Source organism: Pseudoliparis swirei, chromosome 10 (genome assembly GCF_029220125.1).
Source record: "Pseudoliparis swirei isolate HS2019 ecotype Mariana Trench chromosome 10, NWPU_hadal_v1, whole genome shotgun sequence".
Taxonomy (NCBI): Eukaryota; Metazoa; Chordata; class Actinopteri; order Perciformes; family Liparidae; genus Pseudoliparis; species Pseudoliparis swirei.
This window is the reverse complement of record NC_079397.1, coordinates 476,333-491,153: the sequence shown is the minus strand read 5'-3', so window position 1 is coordinate 491,153 and position 14,821 is coordinate 476,333. Positions and strand designations below refer to the sequence as shown.

Genomic DNA, 14,821 nt, shown 5'->3' with positions numbered 1-14,821 from the left:
CATTGGTCCTGTCATCTTTAACAGAGAACAGCAGAACCAGTGAACTTGGGAACTGACACATATGTCATGTTAACCCTCTGGAGGCTGGGGGCATTTACTCCATTTTACAAAACAATGTAAATTCACCTTTTAAAGTCTTTTGCATGTGACACATCCCAGTGTTTCCCCCACCATTCTATCAGGGTGAGGCCCCGCCCCCCTGTCATGTTCTCTAAGCGCCAGATTACAGCAGAAGTAATGTACGGTTCTTTCCTTCAAGACGTCTTTGTTCTTTATAAAACTAAACGTCTGTTGTTGGTCGTCTCTCCAGCAGAAGTAATGTACGGTTCTTTCCTTAGAGACGCCTTTGTTCTTTATTAAACTAAACGTCTGTTGTTGGTCGCCTCTCCAGCAGAAGTAATGTACGGTTCTTTCCTTAGACGCCTTTGTTCTTTATTAAACTAAACGTCTGTTGTTGGTCGCCTCTACAGCAGAAGTAATGTACGGTTCTTTCCATAGAGACGCCTTTGTTCTTTATTAAACTAAACGTCTGTTGTTGGTCGCCTCTACAGCAGAAGTAATGTACGGTTCTTTCCAGAGACGTCTTTGGTCTTTATTAAACTAAACGTCTGTTGTTGGTCGCCTCTACAGCAGAAGTAATGTACGGTTCTTTCCTTAAAGACTTCTTTTTTCTTTATTAAACTAAACGCCTGTTGTTGGTCGCTCTCCAGCAGAAGTAATGTACGGTTCTTTCCTTAGAGACGCCTTTGTTCTTTATTAAACTAAACGTCTGTTGTTGGTCGCCTCCAGCAGAAGTAATGTACGGTTCTTTCCTTAGAGACGGCTTTGTTCTTTATTAAACTAAACGTCTGTTGTTGGTCGTCTCTCCAGCAGAAGTAATGTACGGTTCTGTCCTTAGAGACGCCTTTGTTCTTTATTAAACCAAACGCCTGTTGTTGGTCGTCTCTCCGCCAGATGTAATGTACGGTTCTTTCCTTAGAGACGTCTTTGTTCTTTATTAAACTACACGACTGTTGTTGGTCATCTCTCCAGCCGAAGTAATGTACGGTTCTTGCCTTAGAGACGCCTTTGTTCTTTATTAAACTAAACGCCTGTTGTTGGTCGCCTCTCCAGCAGAAGTAATGTACGGTTCTTTCCTTAGAGACGCCTTTGTTCTTTATTAAACTAAACGCCTGTTGTTGGTCGCCTCTACAGCAGAAGTAATGTACGGTTCTTTCCTTAGAGACGCCTTTGTTCTTTATTAAACTAAACGTCTGTTGTTGGTCGCCTCTCCAGCAGAAGTAATGTACGGTTCTTTCCTTAGAGACGCCTTTGTTCTTTATTAAACTAAACGCCTGTTGTTGGTCGCTCTCCAGCAGAAGTAATGTACGGTTCTTTCCTTAGAGACGCCTTTGTTCTTTATTAAACTAAACGCCTGTTGTTGGTCGTCTCTCCAGCAGAAGTAATGTACGGTTCTTTCCTTAGACGCCTTTGTTCTTTATTAAACTAAACGCCTGTTGTTGGTCGCCTCCAGCAGAAGTAATGTACGGTTCTTTCCTTAGAGACGCCTTTGTTCTTTATTAAACTAAACGTCTGTTGTTGGTCGTCTCTCCAGCAGAAGTAATGTACGGTTCTTTCCTTAGAGACGCCTTTGTTCTTTATTAAACTAAACGCCTGTTGTTGGTCGCCTCTCCAGCAGAAGTAATGTACGGTTCTTTCCTTAGAGACGCCTTTGTTCTTTATTAAACTAAACGCCTGTTGTTGGTCGTCTCTCCAGCAGAAGTAATGTACGGTTCTTTCCTTAGAGACGCCTTTGTTCTTTATTAAACTAAACGCCTGTTGTTGGTCGCCTCCAGCAGAAGTAATGTACGGTTCTTTCCTTAGAGACGCCTTTGTTCTTTATTAAACTAAACGCCTGTTGTTGGTCGCCTCTCCAGCAGAAGTAATGTACGGTTCTTTCCTTAGAGACGCCTTTGTTCTTTATTAAACTAACCGCCTGTTGTTGGTCGTCTCTCCAGCAGAAGTAATGTACGGTTCTTTCCTTAGAGACGTCTTTGTTCTTTATTAAACTAAACGTCTGTTGTTGGTCGCCTCTCCAGCAGAAGTAATGTCCGGTGCTTTCCTTAGAGACGCCTTTGTTCTTTATTAAACTAAACGCCTGTTGTTGGTCGCCTCTCCAGCAGAAGTAATGTACGGTTCTTTCCTAGAGACGCCTTTGTTCTTTATTAAACTAAACGCCTGTTGTTGGTCGTCTCTCCAGCAGAAGTAATGTACGGTTCTTTCCTTAGAGACGCCTTTGTTCTTTATTAAACTAAACGCCTGTTGTTGGTCGCCTCCAGCAGAAGTAATGTACGGTTCTTTCCTTAGAGACGCCTTTGTTCTTTATTAAACTAAACGCCTGTTGTTGGTCGCCTCCAGCAGAAGTAATGTACGGTTCTTTCCTTAGAGACGCCTTTGTTCTTTATTAAACTAAACGCCTGTTGTTGGTCGCCTCCAGCAGAAGTAATGTACGGTTCTTTCCTTAGAGACGCCTTTGTTCTTTATTAAACTAAACGTCTGTTGTTGGTCGCCTCCAGCAGAAGTAATGTACGGTTCTTTCCTTGAGACGCTTTGTTCTTTATTAAACTAAACGCCTGTTGTTGGTCGCCTCCAGCAGAAGTAATGTACGGTTCTTTCCTTAGAGACGCTTTGTTCTTTATTAAACTAAACGCCTGTTGTTGGTCGCCCTCCAGCAGAAGTAATGTACGGTTCTTTCCTTAGAGACGCTTTGTTCTTTATTAAACTAAACGCCTGTTGTTGGTCGCCTCCAGCAGAAGTAATGTACGGTTCTTTCCTTAGAGACGCTTTGTTCTTTATTAAACCAAACGTCTGTTGTTGGTCGCCTCCAGCAGAAGTAATGTACGGTTCTTTCCTTAGAGACGCTTTGTTCTTTATTAAACTAAACGTCTGTTGTTGGTCGCCTCCAGCAGAAGTAATGTACGGTTCTTTCCTTAGAGACGCCTTTTGTTCTTTATTAAACTAAACGCCTGTTGTTGGTCGCCTCCAGCAGAAGTAATGTACGGTTCTTTCCTTAGAGACGCCTTTGTTCTTTATTAAACTAAACGCCTGTTGTTGGTCGCCTCCAGCAGAAGTAATGTACGGTTCTTTCCTTAGACGCCTTTTGTTCTTTATTAAACTAAACGCCTGTTGTTGGTCGCCTCCAGCAGAAGTAATGTACGGTTCTTTCCTTAGAGACGCTTTGTTCTTTATTAAACTAAACGCCTGTTGTTGGTCGCCTCCAGCAGAAGTAATGTACGGTTCTTTCCTTAGAGACGCTTTGTTCTTTATTAAACTAAACGTCTGTTGTTGGTCGCCTCCAGCAGAAGTAATGTACGGTTCTTTCCTTAGAGACGCTTTGTTCTTTATTAAACTAAACGCCTGTTGTTGGTCGCCTCCAGCAGAAGTAATGTACGGTTCTTTCCTTAGACGCTTTGTTCTTTATTAAACTAAACGCCTGTTGTTGGTCGCCTCCAGCAGAAGTAATGTACGGTTCTTTTCCTTAGAGACGCTTTGTTCTTTATTAAACTAAACGCCTGTTGTTGGTCGCCTCCAGCAGAAGTAATGTACGGTTCTTTCCTTAGAGACGCTTTGTTCTTTATTAAACCAAACGCCTGTTGTTGGTCGCCTCCAGCAGAAGTAATGTACGGTTCTTTCCTTAGAGACGCTTTGTTCTTTATTAAACTAAACGCCTGTTGTTGGTCGCCTCCAGCAGAAGTAATGTACGGTTCTTTCCTTAGAGACGCCTTTGTTCTTTATTAAACTAAACGCCTGTTGTTGGTCGCCTCTCCAGCAGAAGTAATGTACGCTTCTCTCCTTAGAGACGCCTTTGTTCTTTATTATACTAAACGTCTGTCGTTTGTCGCCTCTCCAGCACAAGCTATGTACGCTTCTTTCCTTCAAGAGACGTCTTTGTTCTTTATTAAACCAAACGCCTGTTGTTGGTCGTCTCTCCGGCAGAAGTAATGTACGGTTCTTTCCTTAGAGACGCCTTTGTTCTTTATTAGACTAAACGTCTGTTGTTGGTCGTCTCTCCAGCAGAAGTAATGTACGGTTCTTTCCTTAGAGACGAATTTGGTCTTTATTAAACTAAACGGCTGTTGTTGGTCGTCTCTCCAGCAGAAGTAATGTACGGTTCTTTCCTTTGAGACGCCTTTGTTCTTTATTAAACTAAACGCCTGTTGTTGGTCGACCCTCCAGCAGAAGTAATGTACGGTTCTTGCCTTAGAGACGCCTTTGTTCTTTATTAAACTAAACGCCTGTTGTTGGTCGTCTCTCCAGCAGAAGTAATGTACGGTTCTTTCCTTCAAGACGCCTTTGTTCTTTATTAAACTAAACGCCTGTTGTTGGTCGCCTCCAGCAGAAGTAATGTACGGTTCTTTCCTTAGAGACGCCTTTGTTCTTTATTAAACTAAACGCCTGTTGTTGGTCGCCTCCAGCAGAAGTAATGTACGGTTCTTTCCTTAGAGACGCCTTTGTTCTTTATTAAACTAAACGTCTGTTGTTGGTCGCCTCCAGCAGAAGTAATGTACGGTTCTTTCCTTAGAGACGCCTTTGTTCTTTATTAAACTAAACGCCTGTTGTTGGTCGCCTCCAGCAGAAGTAATGTACGGTTCTTTCCTTAGAGACGCCTTTGTTCTTTATTAAACTAAACGTCTGTTGTTGGTCTCTCCAGCAGAAGTAATGTACGGTTCTTTCCTTAGAGACGCCTTTGTTCTTTATTAAACTAAACGCCTGTTGTTGGTCGCCTCCAGCAGAAGTAATGTACGGTTCTTTCCTTAGAGACGCCTTTTGTTCTTTATTAAACTAAACGCCTGTTGTTGGTCGCCTCCAGCAGAAGTAATGTACGGTTCTTTCCTTAGAGACGCCTTTGTTCTTTATTAAACTAAACGCCTGTTGTTGGTCGCCTCTCCAGCAGAAGTAATGTACGGTTCTTTCCTTAGAGACGCCTTTGTTCTTTATTAAACTAAACGTCTGTTGTTGGTCGCCTCCAGCAGAAGTAATGTACGGTTCTTTCCTTAGAGACGCCTTTGTTCTTTATTAAACTAAACGCCTGTTGTTGGTCGCCTCCAGCAGAAGTAATGTACGGTTCTTTCCTTAGAGACGCCTTTGTTCTTTATTAAACTAAACGCCTGTTGTTGGTCGTCTCCAGCAGAAGTAATGTACGGTTCTTTCCTTAGAGACGCCTTTTGTTCTTTATTAAACTAAACGCCTGTTGTTGGTCGCCTCCAGCAGAAGTAATGTACGGTTCTTTCCTTAGAGACGTCTTTGTTCTTTATTAAACTAAACGCCTGTTGTTGGTCGCCTCCAGCAGAAGTAATGTACGGTTCTTTCCTTAGAGACGCCTTTGTTCTTTATTAAACTAAACGCCTGTTGTTGGTCGCCTCCAGCAGAAGTAATGTACGGTTCTTTCCTTAGAGACGCCTTTGTTCTTTATTAAACTAAACGCCTGTTGTTGGTCGCCTCCAGCAGAAGTAATGTACGGTTCTTTCCTTAGAGACGCCTTTGTTCTTTATTAAACTAAACGTCTGTTGTTGGTCGCCTCCAGCAGAAGTAATGTACGGTTCTTTCCTTAGAGACGTCTTTGTTCTTTATTAAACTAAACGTCTGTTGTTGGTCGCCTCCAGCAGAAGTAATGTACGGTTCTTTCCTTAGAGACGCCTTTGTTCTTTATTAAACTAAACGTCTGTTGTTGGTCGCCTCCAGCAGAAGTAATGTACGGTTCTTTCCTTAGAGACGCCTTTGTTCTTTATTAAACTAAACGCCTGTTGTTGGTCGCCTCCAGCAGAAGTAATGTACGGTTCTTTCCTTAGAGACGCCTTTGTTCTTTATTAAACTAAACGTCTGTTGTTGGTCGCCTCCAGCAGAAGTAATGTACGGTTCTTTCCTTAGAGACGCCTTTGTTCTTTATTAAACTAAACGCCTGTTGTTGGTCGCCTCCAGCAGAAGTAATGTACGGTTCTTTCCTTAGAGACGCCTTTGTTCTTTATTAAACTAAACGCCTGTTGTTGGTCGCCTCTACAGCAGAAGTAATGTACGGTTCTTTCCTTAGAGACGTCTTTGTTCTTTATTAAACCAAACGTCTGTTGTTGGTCGCCTCCAGCAGAAGTAATGTACGGTTCTTTCCTTAGAGACGCCTTTGTTCTTTATTAAACTAAACGTCTGTTGTTGGTCGCCTCCAGCAGAAGTAATGTACGGTTCTTTCCTTAGAGACGCCTTTGTTCTTTATTAAACTAAACGCCTGTTGTTGGTCGCCTCCAGCAGAAGTAATGTACGGTTCTTTCCTTAGAGACGCCTTTGTTCTTTATTAAACTAAACGTCTGTTGTTGGTCGCCTCCAGCAGAAGTAATGTACGGTTCTTTCCTTAGAGACGCCTTTGTTCTTTATTAAACTAAACGCCTGTTGTTGGTCGCCTCCAGCAGAAGTAATGTACGGTTCTTTCCTTAGAGACGCCTTTGTTCTTTATTAAACTAAACGACTGTTGTTGGTCGACTCTCCAGCAGAAGTAATGTACGGTTCATTCCTTAGAGACGCCTTTGTTCTTTATTAAACTAAACGTCTGTTGTTGGTCGCCTCCAGCAGAAGTAATGTACGGTTCTTTCCTTAGAGACGCCTTTGTTCTTTATTAAACTAAACGTCTGTTGTTGGTCGCCTCCAGCAGAAGTAATGTACGGTTCTTTCCTTAGAGACGCCTTTGTTCTTTATTAAACTAAACGTCTGTTGTTGGTCGCCTCTCAGCAGAAGTAATGTATGGTCCTTTCCTTAGAGACGCCTTTGTTCTTTATTAAACTACACGTCTGTTGTTGGTCGCCTCCAGCAGAAGTAATGTACGGTTCTTTCCTTAGAGACGCCTTTGTTCTTTATTAAACTAAACGTCTGTTGTTGGTCGCCCTCAGCAGAAGTAATGTACGGTTCTTTCCTTAGAGACGTCTTTGTTCTTTATTAAACTAAACGTCTGTTGTTGGTCGCCTCCAGCAGAAGTAATGTACGGTTCTTTCCTTAGAGACGTCTTTGTTCTTTATTAAACTAAACGCCTGTTGTTGGTCGCCCTCCAGCAGAAGTAATGTACGGTTCTTTCCTTAGAGACGCCTTTGTTCTTTATTAAACTAAACGTCTGTTGTTGGTCGCCTCCAGCAGAAGTAATGTACGGTTCTTTCCTTAGAGACGTCTTTGTTCTTTATTAAACTAAACGTCTGTTGTTGGTCGCCTCTCCAGCAGAAGTAATGTACGGTTCTTTCCTTAGAGACGTCTTTGTTCTTTATTAAACTAAACGTCTGTTGTTGGTCGTCTCTACAGCAGAAGTAATGTACGGTTCTTTCCTTAGAGACGTCTTTGTTCTTTATTAAACAAAACGCCTGTTGTTGGTCGCCTCCAGCAGAAGTAATGTACGGTTCTTTCCTTAGAGACGCCTTTGTTCTTTATTAAACTAAACGCCTGTTGTTGGTCGCCTCCAGCAGAAGTAATGTACGGTTCTTTCCTTAGAGACGCCTTTGTTCTTTATTAAACTAAACGTCTGTTGTTGGTCGCCTCCAGCAGAAGTAATGTACGGTTCTTTCCTTAGAGACGCCTTTGTTCTTTATTAAACTAAACGTCTGTTGTTGGTCGCCTCCAGCAGAAGTAATGTACGGTTCTTTCCTTAGAGACGTCTTTGTTCTTTATTAAACTAAACGCCTGTTGTTGGTCGCCTCCAGCAGAAGTAATGTACGGTTCTTTCCTTAGAGACGCCTTTGTTCTTTATTAAACTAAACGCCTGTTGTTGGTCGCCTCTCCAGCAGAAGTAATGTACGGTTCTTTCCTTAGAGACGCCTTTTGTTCTTTATTAAACTAAACGCCTGTTGTTGGTCGCCTCCAGCAGAAGTAATGTACGGTTCTTTCCTTAGAGACGCCTTTGTTCTTTATTAAACTAAACGCCTGTTGTTGGTCGCCTCCCAGCAGAAGTAATGTACGGTTCTTTCCTTAGAGACGCCTTTGTTCTTTATTAAACTAAACGTCTGTTGTTGGTCGCCTCCAGCAGAAGTAATGTACGGTTCTTTCCTTAGAGACGTCTTTGTTCTTTATTAAACTAAACGCCTGTTGTTGGTCGCCTCCAGCAGAAGTAATGTACGGTTCTTTCCTTAGAGACGCCTTTGTTCTTTATTAAACTAAACGCCTGTTGTTGGTCGCCTCCAGCAGAAGTAATGTACGGTTCTTTCCTTAGAGACGTCTTTGTTCTTTATTAAACTAAACGTCTGTTGTTGGTCGCCTCCAGCAGAAGTAATGTACGGTTCTTTCCTTAGAGACGCCTTTGTTCTTTATTAAACTAAACGCCTGTTGTTGGTCGCCTCCAGCAGAAGTAATGTTCGGTTCTTTCCTTAGAGACGTCTTTGTTCTTTATTAAACTAAACGTCTGTTGTTGGTCGCCTCTACATCAGAAGTAATGTACGGTTCTGTCCTTAGAGGCGTCTTTGTTCTTTATTAAACTAAACGTCTGTTGTTGGTCGCCTCCAGCAGAAGTAATGTACGGTTCTTTCCTTAGAGACGTCTTTGTTCTTTATTAAACTAAACGCCTGTTGTTGGTCGTCTCCAGCAGAAGTAATGTACGGTTCTTTCCTTAGAGACGCCTTTGTTCTTTATTAAACTAAACGCCTGTTGTTGGTCGGCTCTCCAGCAGAAGTAATGTACGGTTCTTTCCTTAGAGACGCCTTTGTTCTTTATTAAACTAAACGCCTGTTGTTGGTCGCCCTCCAGCAGAAGTAATGTACGGTTCTTTCCTTAGAGACGCCTTTGTTCTTTATTAAACTAAACGCCTGTTGTTGGTCGCCTCCAGCAGAAGTAATGTACGGTTCTTTCCTTCAAGACGTCTTTGTTCTTTATTAAACTAAACGTCTGTTGTTGGTCGCCCTCCAGCAGAAGTAATGTACGGTTCTTTCCTTAGAGACGCCTTTTGTTCTTTATTAAACTAAACGTCTGTTGTTGGTCGCCTCTCCAGCAGAAGTAATGTACGGTTCTTTCCTTAGAGACGTCTTTGTTCTTTATTAAACTAAACGTCTGTTGTTGGTCGCCCTCCAGCAGAAGTAATGTACGGTTCTTTCCTTAGAGACGTCTTTGTTCTTTATTAAACTAAACGTCTGTTGTTGGTCGCCTCCAGCAGAAGTAATGTACGGTTCTTTCCTTAGAGACGCCTTTGTTCTTTATTAAACTAAACGTCTGTTGTTGGTCGCCTCCAGCAGAAGTAATGTACGGTTCTTTCCTTAGAGACGCCTTTGTTCTTTATTAAACTAAACGTCTGTTGTTGGTCGCCTCCAGCAGAAGTAATGTACGGTTCTTTCCTTAGAGACGCCTTTGTTCTTTATTAAACTAAACGCCTGTTGTTGGTCGCCTCCAGCAGAAGTAATGTACGGTTCTTTCCTTCAAGACGCCTTTTGTTCTTTATTAAACTAAACGTCTGTTGTTGGTCGCCTCCAGCAGAAGTAATGTACGGTTCTTTCCTTAGAGACGTCTTTGTTCTTTATTAAACTAAACGTCTGTTGTTGGTCGTCTCCAGCAGAAGTAATGTACGGTTCTTTCCTTAGAGACGTCTTTGTTCTTTATTAAACTAAACGTCTGTTGTTGGTCGCTCTCCAGCAGAAGTAATGTACGGTTCTTTCCTTAAGATGTCTTTGTTCTTTATTAAACTAAACGTCTGTTGTTGGTCGCCTCTACAGCAGAAGTAATGTACGGTTCTTTCCTTAGAGACGCCTTTGTTCTTTATTAAACTAAACGTCTGTTGTTGGTCGTCTCCAGCAGAAGTAATGTACGGTTCTTTCCTTAGAGACGTCTTTGTTCTTTATTAAACTAAACGCCTGTTGTTGGTCGCCTCCAGCAGAAGTAATGTACGGTTCTTTCCTTAGAGACGTCTTTGTTCTTTATTAAACTAAACATCTGTTGTTGGTCGTCTCTACAGCAGAAGTAATGTACGGTTCTTTCCTTAGAGACGTCTTTGTTCTTTATTAAACTAAACGTCTGTTGTTGGTCGGCCCTCCAGCAGAAGTAATGTACGGTTCTTTCCTTAGAGACGCCTTTGTTCTTTATTAAACTAAACGTCTGTTGTTGGTCGCCCTCCAGCAGAAGTAATGTACGGTTCTTTCCTTAGAGACGCCTTTGTTCTTTATTAAACTAAACGCCTGTTGTTGGTCGCCTCCAGCAGAAGTAATGTACGGTTCTTTCCTTAAAGACGCCTTTGTTCTTTATTAAACTAAACGTCTGTTGTTGGTCGCCTCCAGCAGAAGTAATGTTCGGTTCTTTCCTTAGAGACGTGTTTGTTCTTTATTAAACTAAACGTCTGTTGTTGGTCGCCTCTCCAGCAGAAGTAATGTACGGTTCTTTCCTTAGAGACGTCTTTGTTCTTTATTAAACTAAACGTCTGTTGTTGGTCGCCCTCCAGCAGAAGTAATGTACGGTTCTTTCCTTAGAGACGCCTTTGTTCTTTATTAAACTAAACGTCTGTTGTTGGTCGCCTCTCCAGCAGAAGTAATGTACGGTTCTTTCCTTAGAGACGCCTTTGTTCTTTATTAAACTAAACGTCTGTTGTTGGTCGCCTCCAGCAGAAGTAATGTACGGTTCTTTCCTTAGAGACGCCTTTGTTCTTTATTAAACTAAACGCCTGTTGTTGGTCGCCTCCAGCAGAAGTAATGTACGGTTCTTTCCTTAGAGACGCCTTTGTTCTTTATTAAACTAAACGTCTGTTGTTGGTCGCCTCCAGCAGCAGTAATGTACCGTTCTTTCCTTAGAGACGTCTTTGTTCTTTATTAAACTAAACGTCTGTTGTTGGTCGCCTCCAGCAGAAGTAATGTACGGTTCTTTCCTTCGAGACGTCTTTGTTCTTTATTAAACTAAACGTCTGTTGTTGGTCGCCTCTACAGCAGAAGTAACTTACGGTTCTTTCCTTAGAGACGCCTTTGTTCTTTATTAAACTAAACGTCTGTTGTTGGTCGCCTCCAGCAGAAGTAATGTACGGTTCTTTCCTTAGAGACGCCTTTGTTCTTTATTAAACTAAACATCTGTTGTTGGTCGCCTCCAGCAGAAGTAATGTACGGTTCTTTCCTTAGAGACGCCTTTGTTCTTTATTAAACTAAACATCTGTTGTTGGTCGCCTCCAGCAGAAGTAATGTACGGTTCTTTCCTTAGAGACGCCTTTGTTCTTTATTAAACTAAACGTCTGTTGTTGGTCGCCTCCAGCAGAAGTAATGTACGGTTCTTTCCTTAGAGACGTCTTTGTTCTTTATTAAACTAAACGTCTGTTGTTGGTCGCCTCCAGCAGAAGTAATGTACGGTTCTTTCCTTGAGACGCCTTTGTTCTTTCTTAAACTAAACGTCTGTTGTTGGTCGCCTCCAGCAGAAGTAATGTACGGTTCTTTCCTTAGAGACGCCTTTGTTCTTTATTAAACTAAACGCCTGTTGTTGGTCGCCTCTCCAGCAGAAGTAATGTACGGTTCTTTCCTTAGAGACGTCTTTGTTCTTTATTAAACTAAACGCCTGTTGTTGGTCGTCTCCAGCAGAAGTAATGTACGGTTCTTTCCTTAGAGACGTCTTTGTTCTTTATTAAACTAAACGTCTGTTGTTGGTCGTCTCTCCAGCAGAAGTAATGTACGGTTCTTTCCTTAGAGACGTCTTTGTTCTTTATTAAACTAAACGTCTGTTGTTGGTCGTCTCTCCAGCAGCATGTCATTCTGTCTCTAGTGTCGGTCACTCTTCTCTCCGTCTCGCCCAGAGCTCCATGCCGGCGCATCGGGGCGGAGCAACAACAAAGTCCCCTTTACCTTCCGCCCCGCGTCACCGACACGTCGCCCTCTGCTTCTCAGTGAATATGGAGCAGCAGACGGGAGGAAGGAGGCGGACTGCCGCGGCTTGACACTCAGAGGAGTGAAACGACTTCAACGACACCGGAAGTAAACACAGTTGCGTTCATTGTGTTAAAATATTTTAGTGCGTTAATTGCGGCCAAATTAATCGCATAGATTAACACGGTAACGCTGACAGCCCTAGTATATACATGTGTATATATATATATATATATACATACACACACTGCCGTTCAAAAGTTTGGGGTCATCCAGACCATTTTGTGTCTTCCATGAAAACTCACTTTTATTTATAAATGAATTGAACATTTCATAGAACATATAGTCAAGACATTGACAAGGTTAGAAATAATGATTAATATTTGAAGTATTAATTTTGTTCTTCAAACTTCAAGCTCAAAGGAAGGCCAGTTGTATAGCTTCTATCACCAGCATAACTGTTTTCAGCTGTGCTAGCATAATGTCACAAGGGTTTTCTAATCAGACATTAGTCTTCTAAGGCGATAACACAATGTACCATTAGAACACTGGAGTGATGATGAAATGGGCCTCTATACACCTCTGGAGATATGTCATTAGAAACCAGACGTTTCACCTAGAAGTCATTTACCACATTAACAATGTATAGAGGGTATTGTTGATTAATGTTATCTTTATTGAAAAAACAGGGCTTTACTTTGAAGAATAAAGACATTTCTAAGTGACCCCAAACTTTTGAACGGTAGTGTATATATATGTATATATACATATGTATACATATATATATGTGTATATATACACACATATATATATATACATATGTATAATTTTTTTTAATCGATTGACAGCCCTAATATATATGTATATATACATATGTATATATACATATACACTACCGTTCAAAAGTTTGGGATCACCCAGACAATTTTGTGTTTTCCATGAAAACTCACACTTCTATTTATCAAATGAGTTGCAAAATGTATAGAAAATATAGTCAAGACATTGACAAGGTTAGAAATAATGATTTGTATTTGAAGTATTCATTTTTTCTTCAAACTTTGCTTTCGTCAAAGAATGCTCCTTTTGCAGCCATTCCAGCATTGCAGACCTTTGTCATTCTAGCTGTTAATTAGTTGAGGTAATCTGTTGAAATGTCACCCCACGCTTCCTGAAGCACCTCCACCAGTTGGATTGGCTTGATGGGCACTTCTTGAGGACCATACGGTCAAGCTGCTCCCACAACAGCTCAATGGTTGAGATCTGGTGACTGGCCACTCCATTACAGACAGCAAGCTGCCTGCTTCTTCCCTCAAGAGTTCTTCACAATGTGGAGGTGTGCTTTGGGTCATTGTCCTGTTGGAGGAGGACATTGGCTCCAATCAAGCGCTGCCCACAGGGTATGGCATGGTGTTGCCAAATGGAGTGATAGCCTTCCTCATTTAAAATCCCTTTTACCTGGTACAAATGTCCCACTTTCCCAGCACCAAAGCAGCCCCAGACCATCACATGACCTCCACCATGCTTGACAGATGGTGTCAGGCACTCTTCCAGCATCTTTTCACCTGTTCTGCGTCTCACAAATGTTCTTCTGTGTGATCCAAACACCTCAAACTTGGATTCATCTGTCCAGAACACCTTTTTCCAATCTTCCTCTGTCCAATGCCTGTGTTCTTTTGCCCATACCAATCTTTTCTTTTCATTGGCCAGTCTCAGATATGGCTTTTCTTTGCCACTCTGCCTAGAAGGCCAGCATCCCGGAGTCGCCTCTTCACTGTCGACGCTGACACTGGCGTTTTGGTACCATTTAAAGAAGCTGCCAGTTGAGGACCTGTGAGGCGCCTATTTCTCAAACTAGAGACTCTAATGTACTTGTCTTCTTGCTGAGTTGTGCACCGGGCCTCCCACTTCTCTTTCTGCTCTGGTTAGAGCCCGTTGTGCTGTTCTCTGAAGGAGTAGTACACACCGCTGGAGGACATTTTCAGTTTCTTTGCAATTTCTCGCATGGAATAGCCTTCATTTCTAAGAACAAGAATAGACTGGCGAGTTTCACAGGAAACTTCTTTTTTTCTGGCCATTTTGAGAGTCTTATCGAACCCACAAATGTGATGCTCCAGATAATCAACTAGCTCAAAGGAAGGCCAGTTTTATAGCTTCTCTCATCAGCAAAACAGTTTTCAGCTGTGCTAACATAATTGCACAAGGGTTTTCAAGGGTTTTCTAATCATCCATTAGTCTTCTAAGGCAATAACACAATGTACCATTAGAACACTGGAGTGATGATGAAAAGGGCCTCTATACACCTCTGGAGATATTTCATTAGAAACCAGACGTTTCCACCTAGAATAGTCATTTACCACATTAACAATGTAGAGAGGGTATTTATGATTGATTTAATGTTATCTTCATTGAAAAAAACAATGCTTTTCTTTGAAAAATAAGGAAATTTCTAAGTGATCCCAAACTTTTGAACGGTAGTGTATGTATACATATATATATGTGTGTCTATAGTTTAACGTCTTGGCTCTGCAGTGGATGAAAAAGGAAACAAACTTATTGTTAAACTTTTATTGTAAATATATTAAAGGTTCTGATCTCTCTCTCTCTCTCTCTCTCTCTCTCTCTCTCTCTCTCTCTCTCTCTCTCTCTCTCTCTCTCTCTCTCTCTCTCTCTCTCTCTCTCTCTCTCTCTCTCTCTCTCTCTCTCTCTCTCTCTCTCTCTCTCTCTCTCTCTCTCTCTCTCTGTCTCAGTCTCAGTCTCAGTCTCAGTCTCTGGGACACAGGCGGCTCAGCAGGATCTCAGAGTACACCTGGTTGACTGGTCCTCTCACGTGATAGGACGTAGCTTTAGGCCGCACCTCCTTGTCCGGGTGTGGCCCGTCTGATTGGCTGCTGGGTTCAGGTCCGGCTCTGGAGGACCAGAACTCCACCTGCCCCACACACACACACGAGGAGTTTATTTAAAGTGATTATCCTCTTCTTCCTCTTCCTCCTCCTCCTCCTCCTCTTCCT

The 14,821-nt window shown here is 42.0% G+C and overlaps 1 protein-coding gene across 1 annotated transcript in view; it reads right to left on the bottom strand.

Moving 5' to 3' along the window:
- Nucleotides 1–14,180: 14,180 nt before the first annotated feature.
- cped1 (cadherin-like and PC-esterase domain containing 1) overlaps nt 14,181–14,821 on the bottom strand; it is a 22,966-nt gene continuing 22,325 nt past the window's right edge. The window contains exon 16 of the mRNA XM_056425257.1: nt 14,181–14,739. Within this exon, the coding sequence (XP_056281232.1) occupies nt 14,575–14,739 (165 nt within the window). The 3' untranslated portion in view covers nt 14,181–14,574. The remainder of the gene's footprint in view (nt 14,740–14,821) is intronic.